This window comes from Dendrobates tinctorius, unplaced genomic scaffold (genome assembly GCF_039654945.1).
Source record: "Dendrobates tinctorius isolate UK_male_01 unplaced genomic scaffold, ASM3965494v1 ptg000171l, whole genome shotgun sequence".
In the NCBI taxonomy this organism is placed as follows: Eukaryota; Metazoa; Chordata; class Amphibia; order Anura; family Dendrobatidae; genus Dendrobates; species Dendrobates tinctorius.
The window spans coordinates 2,750,342-2,770,259 of NW_027361838.1; the positions used below are offsets into that span (position 1 = coordinate 2,750,342).

Genomic DNA, 19,918 nt, shown 5'->3' on the forward strand with positions numbered 1-19,918 from the left:
CCTCTTCTTCCCTTCCTGTAGTGGCTCCGGCGCAGGCACACTGCTCTGCCCTGTTGAGGGCAGTGCAGAGTCCTGCAGTGCGCAAGTGTCAGAAGAGGTCCGGCGCCTGTGCACTGCAGTATTCTGCTCTGCACTCAATAGGGCAGAGGAGTGCGTTTGCGCAGGAGCCACTACAGGAAGGGAAGAAGAGGACGGCATCGCATGAAGATGGGAGGCGTCGGACCGGACCGTGACACCCATCGGACTGGACCGCCCCCTCCGGTGAGTATAATCTAACGTGTTTTTCTTATATTTCAGATTACATCGGGGGCTTATCTACAGCATTACAGAATGCTGTAGATGAGCCCCTGATGTCAATGCCAGCAGCTGATGGGGCAAAAAAAGGGTGACAGATTCCCTTTAAGAATGAAGAATTTTGATGCTTTTAATTATTTTACTGCATTACCAGATAAGAACTCAAACAGATCACTGGGAGGCAGAGGTTCTGTGCACTCCCGAAGATAAGATCCTAAAAAATGTGCTTTAATTGGATCCTTTAAAGCCATTTGAAAACTTCTGGTATACTTCTCTCCATTAGATCATGTGATCTCAATGAACCCACCCCCCTCCTCCCCCGGAGCATCATGACTTCATATGTTCTCTGAAGGGGGTCACTTAACAACCAGAACTTCCTGAATGATGAAACTGCATTGACTGTACCACTGAAGTTCTCCTCAAAAAGGAACATAAACCCCTATTACAATTACAGATGATTATTAGACAGCTCCTCACCCAGTTATAGATAAAGAGATCACATTTCAGTCTCCCTAACTGTATGTTATCTCTAAGCTTATTTAAGGCTAGTTTCACACTAGCGTTTCTCAGAGATGCGCAGGGCTGTGGACGTCCTCCATGTAGCTCCGCCCATTGCTGCACCTCCTCCGCCTACAGCCGCATGCGGCCTGCGTACCTATCTTTAACATTAGGTATGCAGGCCGTGCGGATGTATGCGGATGCGTCTGCATGTGTCGTTTTGACAATGCGGCGACCAGCATTGAACGCAACGAGTTGGATTTTTTTTCCACCGCATCGTCAAAACGACGCATGCGGACGCATCCGCATACATCCGCACGGCCTGAGTACCTAATGGTAAACATAGGTACGCATGCCGCATGCGGAGCAGACCGGAGGAGGTGCGGCTATGGGCGGAGCTACACTGAGGATGTCTGCAGCCCTGCGCATCTCTGAGAAATGCTAGTGTGAAACTAGCCTTAGAGAGCCCAAGAAAGATAATTGCACTACTCTCACAGCTGCCAGAGATGTACTGGTGCTAGCTGCCCATATGGTGCTGTATTGATGCATTATGATATTTATAACAAATCATAAAGGAATACAATGCGAGTTAAAATCTAGAAAAATAAGTGCAGGCTGTACTACAGGGAAGGAAGTACATCATAAATGAAAAAAAAATGCAGCGTGCGATAGACTGTTAGTTGGGGCGTGCAGGGATGGACAGAAACGGTGAAAGTTTAGACTTCTGCATAAATCTTCATTTAATAAAACTGCCGTGTGACAATTTTCATTACATGCCTTTTTGCCGAACATACAGTGGGTGAAAAAGATAGAACATGTCACCAATTTTTTAAGCAAATATATTTGTAAAGGTGCTATTGGCATGCAATTTTCACCAGATGTTGGTAATAAGCCAGCCACACAGCCAAGGAAACAATTGGTTTCAGAGACAAAAAAATAAAGTTGCTAGAATGGCCAACCGATCACCTAACCTGAATCCTAAAGAAAACGTATGTAAGGAGCTAAAGCTCAGAATTCATGGAAGGAGCACACAGGACATTAACGATTTGAAGTGTGTTTGTGTGGAAGAATGGGACAAAAATCACACCTGAGCAATGCATGCGACTAGTTTCTCCATACAGGAGGCATCTTGACGTTATCACTAAAAGACTTTTGTATGAAGCAGGGCTGTGGAGTCGGAGTCGTGGAGTCGGAGCTCATTTTGATGGAGTTGGAATAAAATGGACCGACTCCGAAAATATATAATAAATTGGGTACAATCGTTAATGTTCAATGCAGAATGTGCTGAATATTTTTTCATAGGAATTTGGGAAAGTTATGAAATGTCCTATAAATGGTTGTTCTATTCCTGACCTAAGGCTACATTTCACACACAGCGTTTTTGCTGCGTTTTTAAAGGATACATTTTTCAGCTGCAAAAGCAGATCAGCTTTTTAAAAAACCGCATCACCTGAAAGGTTTTTGAGCTCATAGATAATGTTTTCAATAGCAAAAGCAGATTAGAAAAACGCCACACAAACTGACATGCTCATTCAGCCCAAAAACGGATCCTCACAAAACAATGTGTCTGAATGTCATATCTTGAAATGTATTGACTTTGCTGGGATGCCCAGAGTCACTGCATTTTACTGCAAAAAACGGATCCGCAAAAAAGCTGTGTGTGAATCATGGCCGTAGCCAGCGAGGGGCAGCTGCCCCCCCACCTAGAAGCAGGGGCACGCACCTATCAAAACTCACTAGTATGCTGCAGTGTTCCCATCCTACACCGGCTCCAGACTGCAGGGGGCAATCTCCCCTCCTCTGTCCTGTCTTCTGCCGTCTTCACCAGAGAGAGGAGGGGGAGGGGTGCCTGCCCTGCACAGGATCCGATTCCTGGGCCCCGAGCTGGAGAAAGTGAGAAAGTTGTGCACACGCTGCAGCTGGCAATAAGAGATAGTCTGCACGAGGGACATGCCGGAAATCGGTTATTGCCGCCAGAACCCCTAAAATTGATTCCATCTTGAAGAGACGTGCTGGGAAAGGGGCAATTGTCGATCAAGCCTTTCGGTGGGGCATCACTTATTTAATGATTGAGCGATTGCTTGAACTAAAACCGTTTCTTATAGATATGGCGAACCCTCAGGTAACCCTAAATGAAGGTCAATGGACACAGGTGGCTGAATTGAAGGAATTGCTTAATCACCCATTTACCGTGACTAAAAAATTACAAGCTGACGATTTAACTCCAGGCATTTTCATACGGGAGTGGAAGAACTTGCTATTTTGCCTGTCCCAAAGAGGTGGTTTAATCACAGATGGCATTTCTGCTTCAATGAAATGGAGACACACAGCTATTGGAAAAAAATTTTTTTCTGGCAGCTGTTTATGTGGACCCAAGTCGTCGTATACTGCTTGATGATCAACAGCTTACTAAAGGAAAAGAAGCTCTGACTGAGGTAGCAGTTAGGATGAGTGGCCTACAGGAGGACTGCCAGGCGCAAGAGGACTTGGGTCCTGACAGTGCTACTGCTGCCATATCTTCGTCCTCATCAGATGGAGTTTGACTTTGACAAGTATTTGGATGACATGGAGCAGGCAAAGCGTTGCCGCAAGGAAAAAAGATTTCACTCCGTCTCCTATAGCAAGCAGATTGACCATATTTCAGCAAAATGTTTCACTTGCTCTCAAATAGAAAAATTCAACCGTTCATCAAAACTGACTGTGCATGAGGCAATTCCTTTATACCCAGAAATTGTTAGAGATGTTGTCCATGTGGTTACGGCTTTGCCTCCAACCCAAGTTAGTGTAGAGAGGTTGTTCACTGGCCTTAAAATTATTAGGTCAGATTTGAGGTCATCTATGAAGGAGGATCTGATGGAGGCAATTTCATTTCTTAGAACAAATTCATAGACTGCACAAATGTTATTTAGTATGTTTTTGTTGAAAACTGTTTTTTGCCACTTACATAGTTTATTATATATATATACATACACACATATACATACAATATATAATCAATATTATATAACGCCATTGGCTGGATATCCAATGGCTGGATATCCTTAAAGACAAAAATGTCCAGGAAGGATGGGAAATCTTGAAAAATGAAATTCTCAAAGCACAGTTGTTAACAATTCCGAAAAGAGGGAAGAATAGGAAGCAGTTAAGGAAACCAGGATGGATGAACACAGAACTTAAGCACATGCTAAAAAGGAAGAAAAAAATGTTTATAAAATGGAAAGAGGGAGGCATATCTAAAGAAGAATATAATGCTGTCTGCAGAACCTGCAGGGCACAAATCAGATTAGCTAAAGCTGAAAATGAATTGAGGCTTGCAAGAGATGTCAAAAGCAATAATAAAGGATTTTGGGGATATGTCAAAAGTAAAAGAAAAGTCAAAGATGCTATAGGATTTTTACAGGATGAAAATGATGAAATGGTAAGACAGGATGTTGAGAAGGCTGAACTTTTAAATTCCTATTTTGCATCTGTTTTCTCTCAGAAAGGAAATGTAACATCAACTGTTATTCACTGTCCTATTAAGGGAATAGAAGAATCCAGGATATCTATAAACAGAAAGATAGTGAGGAAACAATTAGCTAGCCTAAATGAATTCAAGTCTCCAGGTCCAGATGAATTACACCCCAGAGTACTGAAGGAGATAGCAGAAGAAATTTTTGAACCCCTCTCTATAATCTTTGAAACTTCTTGGAGAACAGGAGAAGTGCCAGAAGACTGGAGAAGTGCAAATGTTGTTCCTATCTTCAAAAAGGGGAAGAAGGTGGACCCAGGTAACTATAGGCCGGTGAGTCTGACTTCTATACCAGGAAAGATCTTTGAACAAATTATTAAACAACATGTATGTCAATACCTGGATAAGAATGAAGTGATTAAACAGAGTCAGCATGGGTTTGTAACTAATAAGTCATGTCAGACTAACTTAATTTCCTTCTATGACGGTATCACTGATTGGGTGGATCAAGGAAATGCTGTAGATATAGTATATCTTGACTTCAGCAAAGCATTTGACAAAGTCTCTCATACAATCCTTATTGAAAAAATGATTAAGTATGGAATGGACAAGGCAACTGTTAGGTGGATTCATAACTGGCTTAGTGATCGGACCCAAAGAGTGGTCGTAAATGGCTGCACATCCAGTTGGAAGAATGTCTCAAGTGGGGTACCACAGGGCTCTGTCCTGGGCCCTGTATTGTTCAACATCTTTATCAACGATTTAGATGAAGGAATTGAGGGTAAAGTGATTAAATTTGCTGATGACACAAAGCTAGGAGGGATAGCTAATACTAGAGAAGAGAGAGAGAGGATTCAAAAAGATTTAAATAAACTGGAGAAGTGGGCAGCAACTAACAGAATGGTTTTTAACAGGGAGAAATGCAAAGTACTACATCTGGGCAATAAAAATGGAAAAAGCATATATAGAATGGGAGGAATAGGGCTAAGTGACAGCACATGTGAAAAAGACTTGGGTATACTAATAGATCACAGACTGAATATGAGTCAACAGTGTGATGCTGCAGCAAAAAAGGCAAATGCAATTCTAGGATGTATTAACAGAAGCATACAGTCTAGATCACGTGAAGTCATTATTTCCCTCTACTCCTCTTTGGTCAGACCTCATCTGGAATATTGTGTCCAGTTTTGGGCACCACATTTTAAAAAAGACATCAACAAACTGGAGCAAGTTCAGAAAAGAGCGACCAGAATGGTGACCGGTCTGCAAACCCTGTCTTATGAGGAAAGGTTGCAGGATTTGGGAATGTTTAGTTTGCAAAAGAGAAGACTGAGAGGAGACTTAATAGCTGTCTACAAATATCTAAAGGGCTGTCACATTGTAGAAGGATCAACTTTATTGTCATTTGCACAAGGAAAGACTAGAAGCAATGGGATGAAACTGAATGGGAGGAGACACAGATTAGATATTAGAAAAAACTTTTTGACAGTTAGAGTGATCAATGAGTGGAACAGGCTGCCACGAGAAGTGGTGAGTTCTCCTTCAATGGAAGTCTTCAAACAGAGGCTGGACAGACATCTGACTGGGATGATTTAGCGAATCCTGCTTTGAGCAGGGGGTTGGACCAGATGGCCCAGGAGGTCCCTTCCAACTCTACGATTCTATGATTCTAACGTATTACATATTTACAATTTATTACAGTTTTTGTGTTCTAAAGTTGTATTAGAACAGAATATATATTTATTGTATCTAAATATCTTGATTATTGGATCATAAACATGATTGATGTCTGATGTTCACATTGTACTACAATAAATTTTTCACTTAAATATAAGCAATATATGTGGGAGTCGGAGTCGTGGAGTTGGAGTTAGAGTCGGTGTAAGGGAAATTGAGGAGTCTGAGTCGCAGGTTTGGCTTACCGACTCCACAGCCCTGCTATGAAGTACTAAATACATTTCAGAAAGTGTGCTAAATACATTTTCCTGTATCATTTTTCTTTATTACATATAACAGTTTATGGACATCTATAGTTTGATTTATTTGCCTGAGTGGATTGGATGGGTTGTTATCGACACCTGGTGATAATTTCATGTCAATAGCACCTTTAGAAATATATTTACTTAGAAAATTCAATACTCATTTTACCCACTGTATGTACTGAGAATTCTCAAGATCTGTATTCTTTCAGCAGACTGTGCATACAGGTTGTGGCAATGTACACGCCACCATCAACAAAACTACTTTACTTATTACGCCTTGGTGGACTAGGTGCTGTGGACAAAATATTTCTCACCAAATTACCCAAATCGCTCCCACCGATAATCAGCAATTTCAGTAGTAGAAGTATGTTAGGGAACTACTCTAAAGATACAAAGTGTACTACTGCGTTACGCCAAATACTGTATAATAGGCATTTGGATGTAAATGTATCTGTAGAATGTAAAGAAATGCTGGAATGGGGAAGTAAAGCTATTATATACAGTGATACTCTACATTTTGAGTGCATTGTCAGAAAATAGAAAAAAAGGTTCTAATTATTTTGCAGTAATAGTGCCTCTTTTGTCCATGGGTTGTGACCGGTATTGCAGCTTAAACAACTTATTACAGTCTTTTCAAGAATGTGTAAAGTTATGTAATGTAAGCTTAAAATGGAGTAGGAGGCGGCCAACCTGTGCGGAATTGGATGGTCGAGGGGCTATTCGCCATAGCAGGGTACTCCCTGGAATAACTTGGACACTCTCTGAGTCTGGTAATGGCATGTCATCAATCTCCTCAGTATTTCCTGACTATTAAACATAAATGAAAACATATGCATTAAAAACAACAATATAATGGGCGTTAAGTTGATGCAGACCACATTTATATATCACGGGTTGTTTAGCATTGCTTTCGAATAACAAAGTTATATGGTAAATGGCTTGTGTTACTTATATAGGATTGGTTATCATTCAAAGCAGTCCAAAGGTTTGTCATTGGACCGCCCTAGGACCCAAGCTAGGCTCATACAGACAATTCTTATATTCATAACTGCATAGTATCTGGTGTAAAGACTATATCTTCCAGCATTTAAATAAGCAAAAATGATTAACAGTGAGAAAGCAAGACCATGAATGCATTTCCAGACTCAAATTCTATGTAAACCCAGGTACATTTATATTTCCAAAGCATTTCATTAAAAATACACTTATGCCTACAGCTCCTGTTCAGACCTATTAGACAACAGAAGCTTTTCTGTAACAAATGCTGAATAAGTATGCTAGATCTGAAGCCTCCATCACTGCAGCTCTATTTCCAGTCTAGAAGTCCTCCTCCAGCTTGATTGACATCTCCTCTGCCAGATGTTACACCGCATAGAAAATCAGTGTAGCAAGAGGAAGTACACTGGGTGGAAAATAGAGCTGGAGTGACAGAGGTGTCAGATATACATATTCAAACGCTGATTTCTCAGTAACAGATGAACGGACTGGCCACATACAGGTATCGCTGGACTTGTCTTTGAAAGAACTACATGCACATAAGAATTATTTAACGGTGAAATTGACCCCACACGACTAAAAGTTAAAGATTTGCTGCATTTATCAGTACAAAAGCAAACTGCTAAAACAAGACTCCCAAATGTCCAATAATGCATATTAGACACTTAAATATTTATGAAGCAACATGATCTTATATGGCATATAGCCGTTAGATAGGAAGAGAGTCCAACAAAAATTAAAACCATACTATTGTATTAGTTATTCAACATAAAAACAAGTCAATATAAAAAGACAAGGCAAAGACCTCCAAAAAGGGAGGGGAAAAACCCAGCATAACTTTGTATGAAAAGCCAACTGGGAATTTACAATATAAAACCAATAATAAAAACTATGCAATCTGCTATAACCAGCAAAAGGAGAATAACCTCCACAAGGTACATAATAGGGAAATCTTCCAGAGGTATGCTAACAGCTGGTTAACAAATTAAAAGAGATCAATGTAAGCGTAGCCTTAGACGCCCACAGGAAGATGCGAGCAGTGAAAAGGCACCCATCGAGTGTGAGGGGGAACACGGCTCATCACACAGTCTCCTGACCCATTTCCATTAGAAGTAATACACCCATGTTATTTATACCAGCTTACTAGGTGTGCATTAGGTCATCGGACTCTTTTGGGATCTTATACTAAGGGAAGCAGTCATTGTATGATTATTATGTGTGCGGAGCATGCAGGGACACTGCAGTTATGTCATGCTCTTCACATTGCTTCGCCTTTTGGTAGCCTATGAATGGAGAGATAGATAATGGCTATGCTTACATTGATCTCTTCATTTGTTAACCAGCTGTTAGCATACCTCCGGAAGATTCCCCTATTATGTACCTTGTTTTTTACCATCCGCACTTCATTGTTCACTATCTCCCCTTATGTCTGTCATCTGTTTTTTGATATAAGTGCAATAAATTATTTTATTTGGACTTTTTGGTCACCTTTTCTTGGAGTGTTTCTCAGTGGCTTTCCCTAATTGCGACTTGTCCATATTATCCTTTACTATGACAGCTAATTATACGTCATCTTTTGATTATTGTAAAATGCGGACATTAGTCATTAGCACGCAACCTATTATGTACCTTGTGTAGCTTAGTGCTTCTTTTGCTGGTTATAGCAGACTAGAGGTGTGCACGATGCTATAGCATCGGGAGGGAAGTGTGTGTGTGGGGTGTGTGTGTGTGTGTGTGTGTGCAGCTGCCTGCCCACCCACCTCCGTGCAGTCACAGCCGGCAGGAAAGAGGGTGGTTTGCGGCCTGTGCTGGAGATGAGAGTACGTGTGTGTGTGCATGCGAGTACGCACGTGTGTGTGCATGCGAGTACGCACGTGTGTGTGTGCGCGAGTACGTACGGACGTACGTGTGTGTGCGCGCGCGCACGTACGTGTGTATGCGAGTATGTGTGTGTGTGTATGTGAGTATGTGTCATCCAGACAGAAGTGGATGACAGACAATTTAAGGCATAATATATATATATATATATATATATATATATATATATATATATATATATATATATATCATAGTAATTATTATTGGTTTTATATTTTGATTTCCCAGTTGGCTTCTCATACATACTTATGCTGTGTGTTCCCTTCACCCACGACAGCACACCTGAGAGAGGGATCCGCCAGGACAGGAACCTACTGAAATATAAGGGGCGGCACCTCTCCCCCTGCTTCAGTTGGGTTCCTGTCCTGGAACGGAATCCCAGTCTGACAGCGGCGGTGCCTGTCATGGATGGAATGGACCCAGGGCTGTCCCGGCGCGGGAAGAGCAGATCAACTTACCTGCAGCGCCGGCCGTCGGTGGCCTGGAAGCGCAGTCCCCGGGGATCCTCCTGCAGGCCCCATGTTCGTGCAGGTGCGGCTAGGCGACCTCTGTAGCGGGACGCTCCTCTGTGCCTCCCTCCCCTTGAGCGCGCCCGACCCTTCTCCCTCGGACACGACAGGGAGAGACGGGGACGGTTTCCGGCGTCTGACGTCAGCGGCGCGGGGCACCCTGGGAGCGTGCCGGCTGACATCACAGATGCGACGGCAAGATGGCGCCTGGTGCGACGCCGGCCGCATTAAGAAGAATGGCGGCGGCCGGCGGTCGCAGGGGGGGAAAGGAAGACAAATCGCTCACCGGATGGACCTATTTAAAGGAGGACTGGCGGCAGGGCGGCCAGGTAATACAATGGGGTAACAGCAGGAACGTTCACAGTCTTCACCGTCTCTGCCCCCATTGCAAACCTCCGCTCGTAAGCATGGCAGCCGTTCAAGCGGCAAAAGCAGCAGTCGCCCGAGCCATAGATCGAGAGATTCCTCGAGGTCGAGAGAGCACAGGCCACATGCTTCAACACAGCCTCCGTGTCCGGTACCCGACTTTATGGGTGGTGAGTGATCTCCTGGAATGCTAGACTAATGTTAATAGTGTCCTTCTTGTGTGTTATTTTTCCTTAGGGAAAAGCCAAAAAAGCAGGGAGAAAAAGAAATAGGGAGTGTGCCATATGTCAGAGCCCCCTAGCGAGAGATTGGCAAAAGGACCTTTGCGCCAGCTGTATCCAGCGAACTATGGCGGAGGATGGTGCCGAGCTTGGCAACTAACCTCAGATCAGTCATCAGGTCTGAGCTAGAAGGCTCACTTAAAGTGTTATTAAAGAAAAAGGAGTAGGAGAGACTCCCCTAGTTCTTCATCAGACTCCTACTCGGCTGAATATCAGGCCGAACACGTCATCCTCCTCCTCGGATAGTGATACGGGGGGCAAGCCGTGTTTTCCTGTAGAGAATACGGATGCTCTCCTTTAAGCCAATAGGACAACCATGGGCCTACAGGAGGAGAAAACGACTAAGTCCCTAGAAGGCGTCATGTTCGGGGGGTTACAGGAAAGGAAAAAGCACACCTTTCCAGTCAGAGAAAATCCAGGCACTCATTGAAAGAGAATGGAAGAAGCCTGAAAGATCAGGAAGCCTTCCTTCCTCCTCAAAAAGGAGATACCCCTTTGAGCCTAAAGACACGGAAATATGGGACAAAGTCCCAAAGATTGACGCAGCAGTGTCTAGATCATCCAAAAAAAATCGGCCCTGAACCTGGAAGACTCAGGGGTACTGAGAGACCCGCTAGATAAGAAAGCAGACTCCTACCTAAGACATACATGGGAAGCAGCGGCAGGGGGATTGAAGTCGGCAATAGCTGGCACCTGCACAGCACGATCCTTAATGATTTGGCTACAGCAGCTGGAAGAAAAACTCACTTCCAAAGTTTCGAGGGAAAAAATTCTGACGGATATGCATCTTCTACATGGAGCAGCAGCTTTTTTGGCTGACACCTCTGCCAATTCCATGAGACTGACGGCGAGGGCAGCAGGATTATCAAACGCCGCAAGGCGTGCATTATGGCTTAAAGGCTGTCCATGAGACCTACAATCAAAAGCTAAGTTGTGCTCTCTTCCATGTGATGGACAATTTCTATTTGGAAAAAATTTGGACGACAACATGGAAAAAGCAAGTGATAGAAAGAAGGGCTTCCCCAGATTTCCAGGAGATCAAAGAAGGCCGTCCTTTCGGAGAGGAAAATTCAACAGGGGCCGTCCTCCGGGGGATCGGAAAAGATGGGAGGACAAAAGGAAGGAGTCTGGATTTATGTTCGGCGGAGCCACCTCATCCGCAAAAAAATCCCCACAATGACGCCGGGATTCCGGTAGGGGGGAGACTGATGCTCTTTTATCCGGCCTGGGAAAATATCTCTTCCAATGCCTGGATCTTAAACATTATAAAAAATGGCCTCAAAATCCCTTTTTTTAAACGGCCGAGAGCATCATTTGTGATTACCACCGTCAGGAAGGGGATAGAAGAGCAGTTGGCCCTGGAGTCAGAAATCTTAAGTCTGCTAGACAAATGCGTTCTGACTGAAGTTCCAAGCGGACAGGAGAGAAGGTGGTTCTACTCACCCCTCTTCCTAATAAAAAAAACCGGACCAATCATTCAGGACTATTATAAACCTCAGAGGCCTCAATCAATGGATAGAAAACCAGACCTTCAAAATGGAGTTGGTAACTTCGGCCATAAAACTATTACACCACAATTGTTTTATGGCCGTAGTCGATCTAAAGGATGCCTATTACCACATCCCGATTCATCCAGAGTACCAAAAATACTTAAGGGTAGCTCTCTACATCTAGGGCAACCTCAGACATTTTCAATTCAGAGCCCTTCCATTCGGCATATAAATAGCCCCAAGGGTGTTTACGAAAGTCGCAGCGGAGATGACAGCCTTCCTCCGAATCCACAACACAATTATAATACCCTACTTGGACGATTTTCTAATAGTGGGCAACTCGGAACATCACTGCACAGAGCAGGTGGAAAGGGTAACAAATACCCTACAAAGACTTGGCTGGATGGTGAATATCAAGAAGTCAAGACTACAACCCCTAAAGAGGCAGACATGTCTAGGGTTCATCCTGGACTCGGAACAACAAACTTGTCTGTTGCTAGAGGCCATGTTGGAAAAGGTGAGGAATATGACCTTGGTAGCCCTAGACCAGCCTCACACGACCAAGGGGCGCGATGTCCTTACTAGGCACCCTGACAGCTTGTATTCCAGCGGTCAGATGGGCACAATTTCATACCCGTCAACTGCAGGCAGAAATCCTATCAGCACAGAAATCGCTAAGAGGGCGTTTGGAAGGAAGGCTGGAGCTTTCCTTAGAGGTCAAAAACTCTCTCAGATGGTGGTTAGACAGGGCAAACCTGGTAGCAGGAACATTATGGCACAGACTGGTGTCCGATGTGATCCTGACGGACACAAGTTCCTCGGGGTGGGGGGCGCACCTAAGGGACAGGCAGCCCAGGGACCCTGGGGACCCCAAGAGCAAAATGCATCCTCCAACCTAAGAGAACTACGGGCAGTAAACAAAGCCTTAAAAATCCTTATTCCCAGCCTAGAAGGCTGCAATGTCCGGATCATGTCGGACAACAAAGTGACAGTGACGTATATCAACGACCAGGGAGGGACAAGGTCACACTCATTAATTAACGAGGCCAACGAAATTTTTCACAGAGCAGAACGCCATCTACTCTCCCTAACGGCACTACACATAAGAGGTGTAGAAAACGTACAAGCAGACTTCCTAAGCCGCAACACATTGAGGCAAGGAGAATGGGCCATAAATCACTTAGTGTTCCAGAAGATAGTACAACTCTGGGGAGAGCCGGTAGTAGACCTCTTTGCCAACAAAAGCAACAGACAGGTAGAGAGATTCTGTTCGTTGAACCCAAAAGAAAAACCATGGGCTGTGGACGCATTGCAAATTCCGTGGAATTTCAAACTGGGTTACGCCTTTCCTCCTGTAGCTCTAATCCCAGCAGTGGTGAAGAATAAGAGAAGATCAGGCCAGAGTGATCTTAATAGCCCCATTGTAGCCGAAAAGGCCCTGGTTCTCGATACTGCAAATGATGTCCCTCTCAAATCCATGGGTACTACCAGAGATTCCAGACCTGCTAGCTCAGGGTCCAGTATTCCACACGCAAGTCAATGGGTTACATCTGATGGCGTGGAATTTGAAAGGTCACTTTTAAGAAATAGAGGGTTCTCTCCTAGGTTGGTGGCTATGCTGATAAAAAGTAGAAAGCCAGTAACAACTAACATATGGTAGAACATGGAATAAGTTTCTGCAGTTCCTGGGGAAGCCGTTAGACCAAAAACCCCCGATTAAGGCCATCTTGGAATTCTTACAGGCAGGACTACAGCTATGCCTAGCGCTAAATACGCTTAAAGTACAGATGTCAGCACTAGGCGCTCTATATAACTGCAACATAGCAGCAAACAGATGGGTAGCCAGATTCATTAAATCCTGCCATAGGTCGAGACCAATTCCATTACCAAGAATAGCGCCGTGGGATTTAAACCTGGTGTTAGAAGCTCTCACGAAAGAGCCATTCGAACCGGTTCAGCAACTGCCAGTAAAATATCTCACCCTAAAGACCATTATTTTAGTGTCCCTTACATCAGCCCGTAGAGTAAGTGACTCGCAGGCCCTCTCAGTTAATCCACCTTATACCCAGGTGTACCAGGACAGGGTTGTCCCCAAAAACAGACCCTGCTTATTTACCGAAAGTTGTATCAGATTTCCATCGTAGCCAGGAGATTGTCCTCCCCTCCTTCTGTGAGAATACAAAAAACCCAGAAGAGGAGATATTCCACAAACTAGATGTAAAAAGAGCCCTGTTAGAGTATATATCAGTGACTAGCCAGTGGAGGAGGTCCCAGTCCCAAATTTGTAGCCTTCCAGGGTGCCAGGAAGGGCTATGGAGTATCAAAAGGGACTATTGCCAGATGGATTAGGGAGGCCATTAGTGTAGCGTACTCAGCTAGTGGCGGTCCAATTCCTAACGGCATCAAGGCTCATTCCACCAGAGCCGTGGCGACCTCCTGGGCTGAAAAGGCAGAGGTATCGATTGAATCTGTAAGGCCGCTACTTGGGCCTCACCTTCAACTTTTTTTAAGCACTATAGATTAAATCTATCCCCCTCTGCTGACTTAACCTTTGGTAGAAGGGTGCTGCAAGCGGTGGTCCCTCCGTAAGGTGTTTCGAAGTCTCCAAAAATCTCTCAGGTGTGCTGCCATGGGTGAAGGGAAAACCACCATGGTTACTTACCGGTAGCCGGTTTTTCCGGAAACCATGACAGCACCCGTATATTCCCCCCCTCCCTTTTTCACCGTGTGGGTATGCACGTTAATAGGGTGTATTTGTGTGATGTGGTGTCGGATAAACATGTGAATAACCGGGAAGTCCTCTCAGTGCTCTTTAACCAATTGAAGCGGGGGAGAGGTGCCGCCCCTTATTTTTCAGTAGGATCCTGCCCTGGCAGGGCAGATCCCTCTTCCACTCCCTTTTAGGAGGTCTTTGCCTTGTCTTTTTATATTGATAGTTTTTATGTTGAATAACAAAATAGTATATTATTACATTAATTTGTTGGAATCTCTTCCTATCTAACGGTTATATGCCATATAAGATTGTGTTGCGTCACAAATTGCTAAAACAAGGAGCAGTATAAAAATACACAATAACACTAAAACCACTGGCATGTGTCTTTAACATCATTTTAAGGTGATTATCAAAGTGCGGGCTATACAAGGCAGAAATTGACAAGTCAGTTTTTGAATATACTGCGTTGGAAGAAGGAAGACAACTGGCAACTATAAGTTTCTATGATTATGCTAAGGGCCAAAATGTGATGACTAAATAATGGTCAAAGCATCGTCAAAACAGCAGGTCTTGCAGTGGTTAGGAACTACCAAAAAATTGTTCAAAGAAGAACAAAATAAATAGCAAAATGATTATGGGATAACAGGGTTTATTGATGCATGTAGGGAGCAAAGATTAACCTACTGGATTCAATTATTATTATTTATTTCTATAGCACCATTGATTCCATGGTGCTGTACATGAGAAGGGGTTACATACAAATTACAGATATCACTTACAGTAAACTAACAATCACAGACAGATACAGAGGTGGAGAGGGCGCTGCCCTTGCGGGCTTACATTCTACAAGATGGTGGAGAAGGAGACAGTAGGTCAGGGGGTTGCAGCAGCAGCTCCGGCATTGGTTGAAGAAGTACAGAAGAAGTCCTGTAGGTATAAACTGTTGTTGTGTGACAGAAAGGTGTTGGAACACACAGGGTTGTAATGCCTATAGTGGCAGACTGCTCGGCATTAGGCCCTCTCCCCGCCACTCACAATTTCAACGGACTTTGCATCCTAAGGACAAAGATACCATTGAATGCAATAGTGGGATCAAGGAACCAACGGCTCCGTGATCCACCATTCAGTCTGCACCTGTGAGTCAGACTCGGCACACTGCAGTGTGGAGCTTCAAGTCTCATATGCCACACTCCCAAGCAGAACAGCGGGGGAACAAGAATAGGTAAGCAGTGTTTGATGTTAAATGTAAGAACTTGCAGTGATTGGGCTGTAGGGCCATCACACTGAGTGAGGGCCTTCATATTGGGTTACAGAGCCATCTTTCGGAGAGGGCCATGATACAGCATTTGGGAGAATTTTGGAAACATCATACTGGGAGATGAGGGGAACACTACTGTACACATGGGGAGGGGAATTCACTGAGGGGAGGTCAAACTCTGTGTGGATGTAGGGGCATTTTGGGAGCGACACACTCTATAATTGTTGTGATGAGGATATTGTGGGTGAGAACAATAAGAAGCTTCAACAGGGGTAAACAGCAATTATCATGTTGAAGAAATGTCCATCTCCTGGTTTATAAAAGTTGGCAGAAATTACCGGTCTAACTCATTGTTTATTTTTGAGGGAAGAGGGAAAATGTTATCTTTTGCTTGGCAAGTCAAAATTGTTTTTTTGGGCACAAGGGTACCTACACAATATTCTAAAGGTGGTTGTAAGGTCATAGCCGATCAGTGTACATTGGTTTAATATTCTTATTTATAGAAATTACCTGTTTTGAGCTTTTCTTCTCGTCTCCATTCTTCTTGTCACTTTTTTTAAATGTGTCAAACGAAGTAGGATCAATACTATAGAGACACTCTGTCCACTTTCCATAAAGAGCAGAAAGCTTCTTTTTGCTGAACATTAAATAAAATGCAAATTAAACTTTAAGTGTATATTCTTGTTTTGTAGATTTAAGGCCTAGCTGCAGGATATGCAATAAATGTATAGTAAATGTGGGTGCCATAAATAGGTCCCCCAGTCACATGCTGCAGTCACTGGCGAGGCGGATGGAATTTTCATACCAGTTGGAATTCTGCAGACATCTTCATTGACTGCAGCACAATATAGGTTCATTTAAGCTAGTGGAGGATCGCATCGCTCAGAAAATCTTATCCCCAAAATGGAAATAACCCTTTAAAAAGGAAACGTGGACTAATAAACCTAAATGCCTCCAGTTACTCGGCAGAGAAAAACCATGACACAGCAGTCACACCAATATACATATTCAAACTAATGGGTATCCTTATTGGATATATGGAATTTTGAAGATTATTCTGTCATAAATAAAAAGATGTATAGTGGAACATGCTTTAAGGGAGTCTGTCTTCCGATTCATGCTAGCAAAATCCCTGAAACGCTCAGACAAAACATATTTTGAAGTTCCAATTGGGCACTGAAGCTGGAAACTAGACTAGTCCGGCTCCACCTCTGGCCGACTCTTCCCAGAGCAGCTAGAGGTGATCAACAAGTTTGTCACTAGTGGGTACATAGTGAGACCTGTTAAATGTGTGTAGCAGTGCTGGGAGAAGCATGGTGTCTTTCTATTGTTCCCGGCCAGCTCTTTAAAGTATATTTTCTCTAACAAGCCAAAGTATTGGGGCCCCGATGGGGCAGCATGAATCAGATAACAGGTTCCCTTTAAACTTCGGTTATAAAATTAGAATCAAACACAGTTATATCTACAGCAGGTAAAATAAGTGTTGAACAAGTCACCAATTTTATAAGTAAATATATTTCTAAAAGGTACTATTGACATTAAACTGTCAACAGATGTTGGTAACAACCCATCCAATCCACACATGCAAAGAAATAAAACCATAAATGTTCAAAACTTAATTCATGTGTAAAAATGATAAATGACCCTGAGAAAAAGCATTGAACACATGAAAAAAGAAAGGCGCAAAAAGCCATGACACCAGCTGAAATCCAGAAGTAATTAGAAAACAATCCTGTCACTTACTGAAAAATAATATCACCTGGTTAAACTGATGACATATATAAAGGTGTTGCATTACTAAGGTGCCACCCAAGAAACATCTCATGATGGGAGCTTTCTCAAGACTTTTGCAACCTTATTGTTGTAAAATATACGGATGGCATTTGTTACAGAAGAATTTCTAAACTACTGAAGGTTACAGTGAACACTGTAGGGCAATACTACAGAAGTGGAAAAAAAAATTTCACCATAAATCGGCAACTACAAGGTGCTCCCCGCAAGATTTCAGACAGAGGAGTGAAAAGAATTAACACACAAGAGTTGTCCAAGAGCCCAGAACAATCTGTGGAGGGCTACAGAAAGACCTGGAATCAGCAGTTACAATTGTTTCAAAGAAAACTAAGTAATGCACTCAACCACAATGGCCTGCATGCATGCTCACCATGCAAGACTCCATTGCTGAAAACAGCATATTCAAGCGCATTTAAAGTTTGCATAAAAACATCTAGACAAGCCTGTGAAATACTCGGCAAATATAATCTGGTTAAAGGAGGCCAAACTGAATTCTTTTGAATTCTTTGGATGCCATAACACACCATGTTTGAAGGTCAAAAGGCACTGAATATCATCCCATAAATATACCAATAGCAAAGTTTGGAGGTGGGAACATCATGGTGTGGGCTATTTTTCAGCATACAGCACTGAAACTTCAAGTGATTGAAGGAGGGATGAATGAACAAATGTACCAAGACACACTTAAAAAATTTGCTGTCTTCTACCAGAATAACGATGAAATGAGGGTGGACATTTAAACAAAGATGAAAGGAGGGTGGACATTTCAGCAAGACAATTATCCCAAACAGCCAAAAAAACTCAAATGGTTCCAAAGAAAGAAAATAAAGTGGCTAGAATGGACCAGCCAATAACCTGACATGAATTCAATAGAACATTTATGGAGGAAACTAAAACTCAAAAGTTCATAGAAGAAGCAAACTCACTCTTCCACATAAGGAAACTTCAGTATTTGAAGAATGAGCCAAAAACACGCCTGAGCAATGTCTGCGACTAGTTTCTCCATACAGCTGTCATCACAAACTTTTTCCCCTGTGTCAATATTTCACAAAACCTAACTTATGGACATCTATATCTGGTGAGAATTTCATGCCAATAGCACCTTTAAAAATGTATTTACTTTGAAAACGTGTGACGTCTTCAATACTTGATTCACCTGCTTATGTACAAATGCATAAAACTAGTAGTTTCCAAATTCCATTATTAATTGAGAAATCATGGGGTCAAAAATGAATAGATACTGAAATGAAAATTTAAGGGAACCTATCATAATGATTTATGACATCACAAATGAATCATTTTGGAATGAAACTTGGACAGAGTATCAAAGAACAGAATTTAAATTGGGCAATGAATAAGGGGAAGAAGACTAGTCACTTGGGCAATATCTCACCAACTGGCTTTGCATAATTTACAGGTGAATGTAAACACACACACACCAAGAATACATTTCTGCTTATAACAATTAAGCAAGCAATAATAAATGTGAGAAAAGGATCTTTTCACAGATCTCATGAAATGCAACCTCTCTAAACCTAGATTACATTCCCTGTTCTTGCTAAAAAAAAAAAAAAAAAAAAAAATATCCTGTAATTGACTAAATGAAGACAATCCACTTACCTCTTGTCCTGAATGTATCCTTCTACTTTGTGCAATTCCTTCCCAAACAGGCCACAAGGCTTAAAATTTAGAATGCATTTATCACCAGTCCTATAAATGGATGTACATTAATATCTGGTCATCAGAAAAAGTCTGGAAAAATGAAAATGTCATATAAACTTACTTGTGATTAGTGATTTCCATATTGCCATACTGCTCAATCCACAGCTTGCCAACGATTATATTATGTACACAGCAAGTAGGGTTTGTCCATGTATAAGCCTCATTGTGCCTACAAAAAATAAAAAGGACGTACATTTAGCTGCCTAATATAAATTAATTTACATCACGTGCCCACATATTCCCACTGGTCAGTGAAGCCTCAACGAGGTTTGGCTAGACAACACCTAATGAAGGCATTCTGAATTAAAGGGGCTGCCCAGAATCTGTAAATACAGGATTGACTTCCAGGTTAATAGGGCTATGAAGGTGCCCGGCCACTGTACTGTAAGTGCGGCACCAGGCAAAAAATAAAATTAAAAAAATTAACCTGATTCCTCCGGGGAGCTGCCGGCTTTCAGTCGTGCAGGTATGTCCAGAGCAATTAGTCACCCCTCACAGCACTGAGAGCAGTGGCTATAAATAAGCCCCAACATTTACTGACAGTCGGTTCTGTACTGATGCACTGTAGAGTTATCTGTCAGTCAGTGAAGGAATGCTTACAGCTGCCGCTCTCAAAGCTGGGAGCTGTGTCTAACTGCTCTGGGCATGCCTGCATTACTGAAAGCCGGCGGCTCCCAAGAGGAATAAAG

At 42.7% G+C, this 19,918-nt stretch overlaps 1 protein-coding gene across 3 annotated transcripts in view; it reads right to left on the minus strand.

The window, feature by feature from the left end:
* The window catches only part of OSBPL1A (oxysterol binding protein like 1A), a 249,901-nt gene that overhangs the window by 19,888 nt on the left and 210,095 nt on the right, over nt 1-19,918 (minus strand). For all 3 annotated transcript variants that reach the window (XM_073550826.1, XM_073550827.1, XM_073550828.1), the window contains 4 exons: nt 19,291-19,398; nt 19,128-19,217; nt 16,227-16,353; nt 6,916-7,032 (listed from right to left, as the gene is read on the minus strand). In XM_073550826.1, coding sequence (XP_073406927.1) covers nt 6,916-7,032; nt 16,227-16,353; nt 19,128-19,217; nt 19,291-19,398 — 442 coding nt within the window. The remainder of the gene's footprint in view (nt 1-6,915; nt 7,033-16,226; nt 16,354-19,127; nt 19,218-19,290; nt 19,399-19,918) is intronic.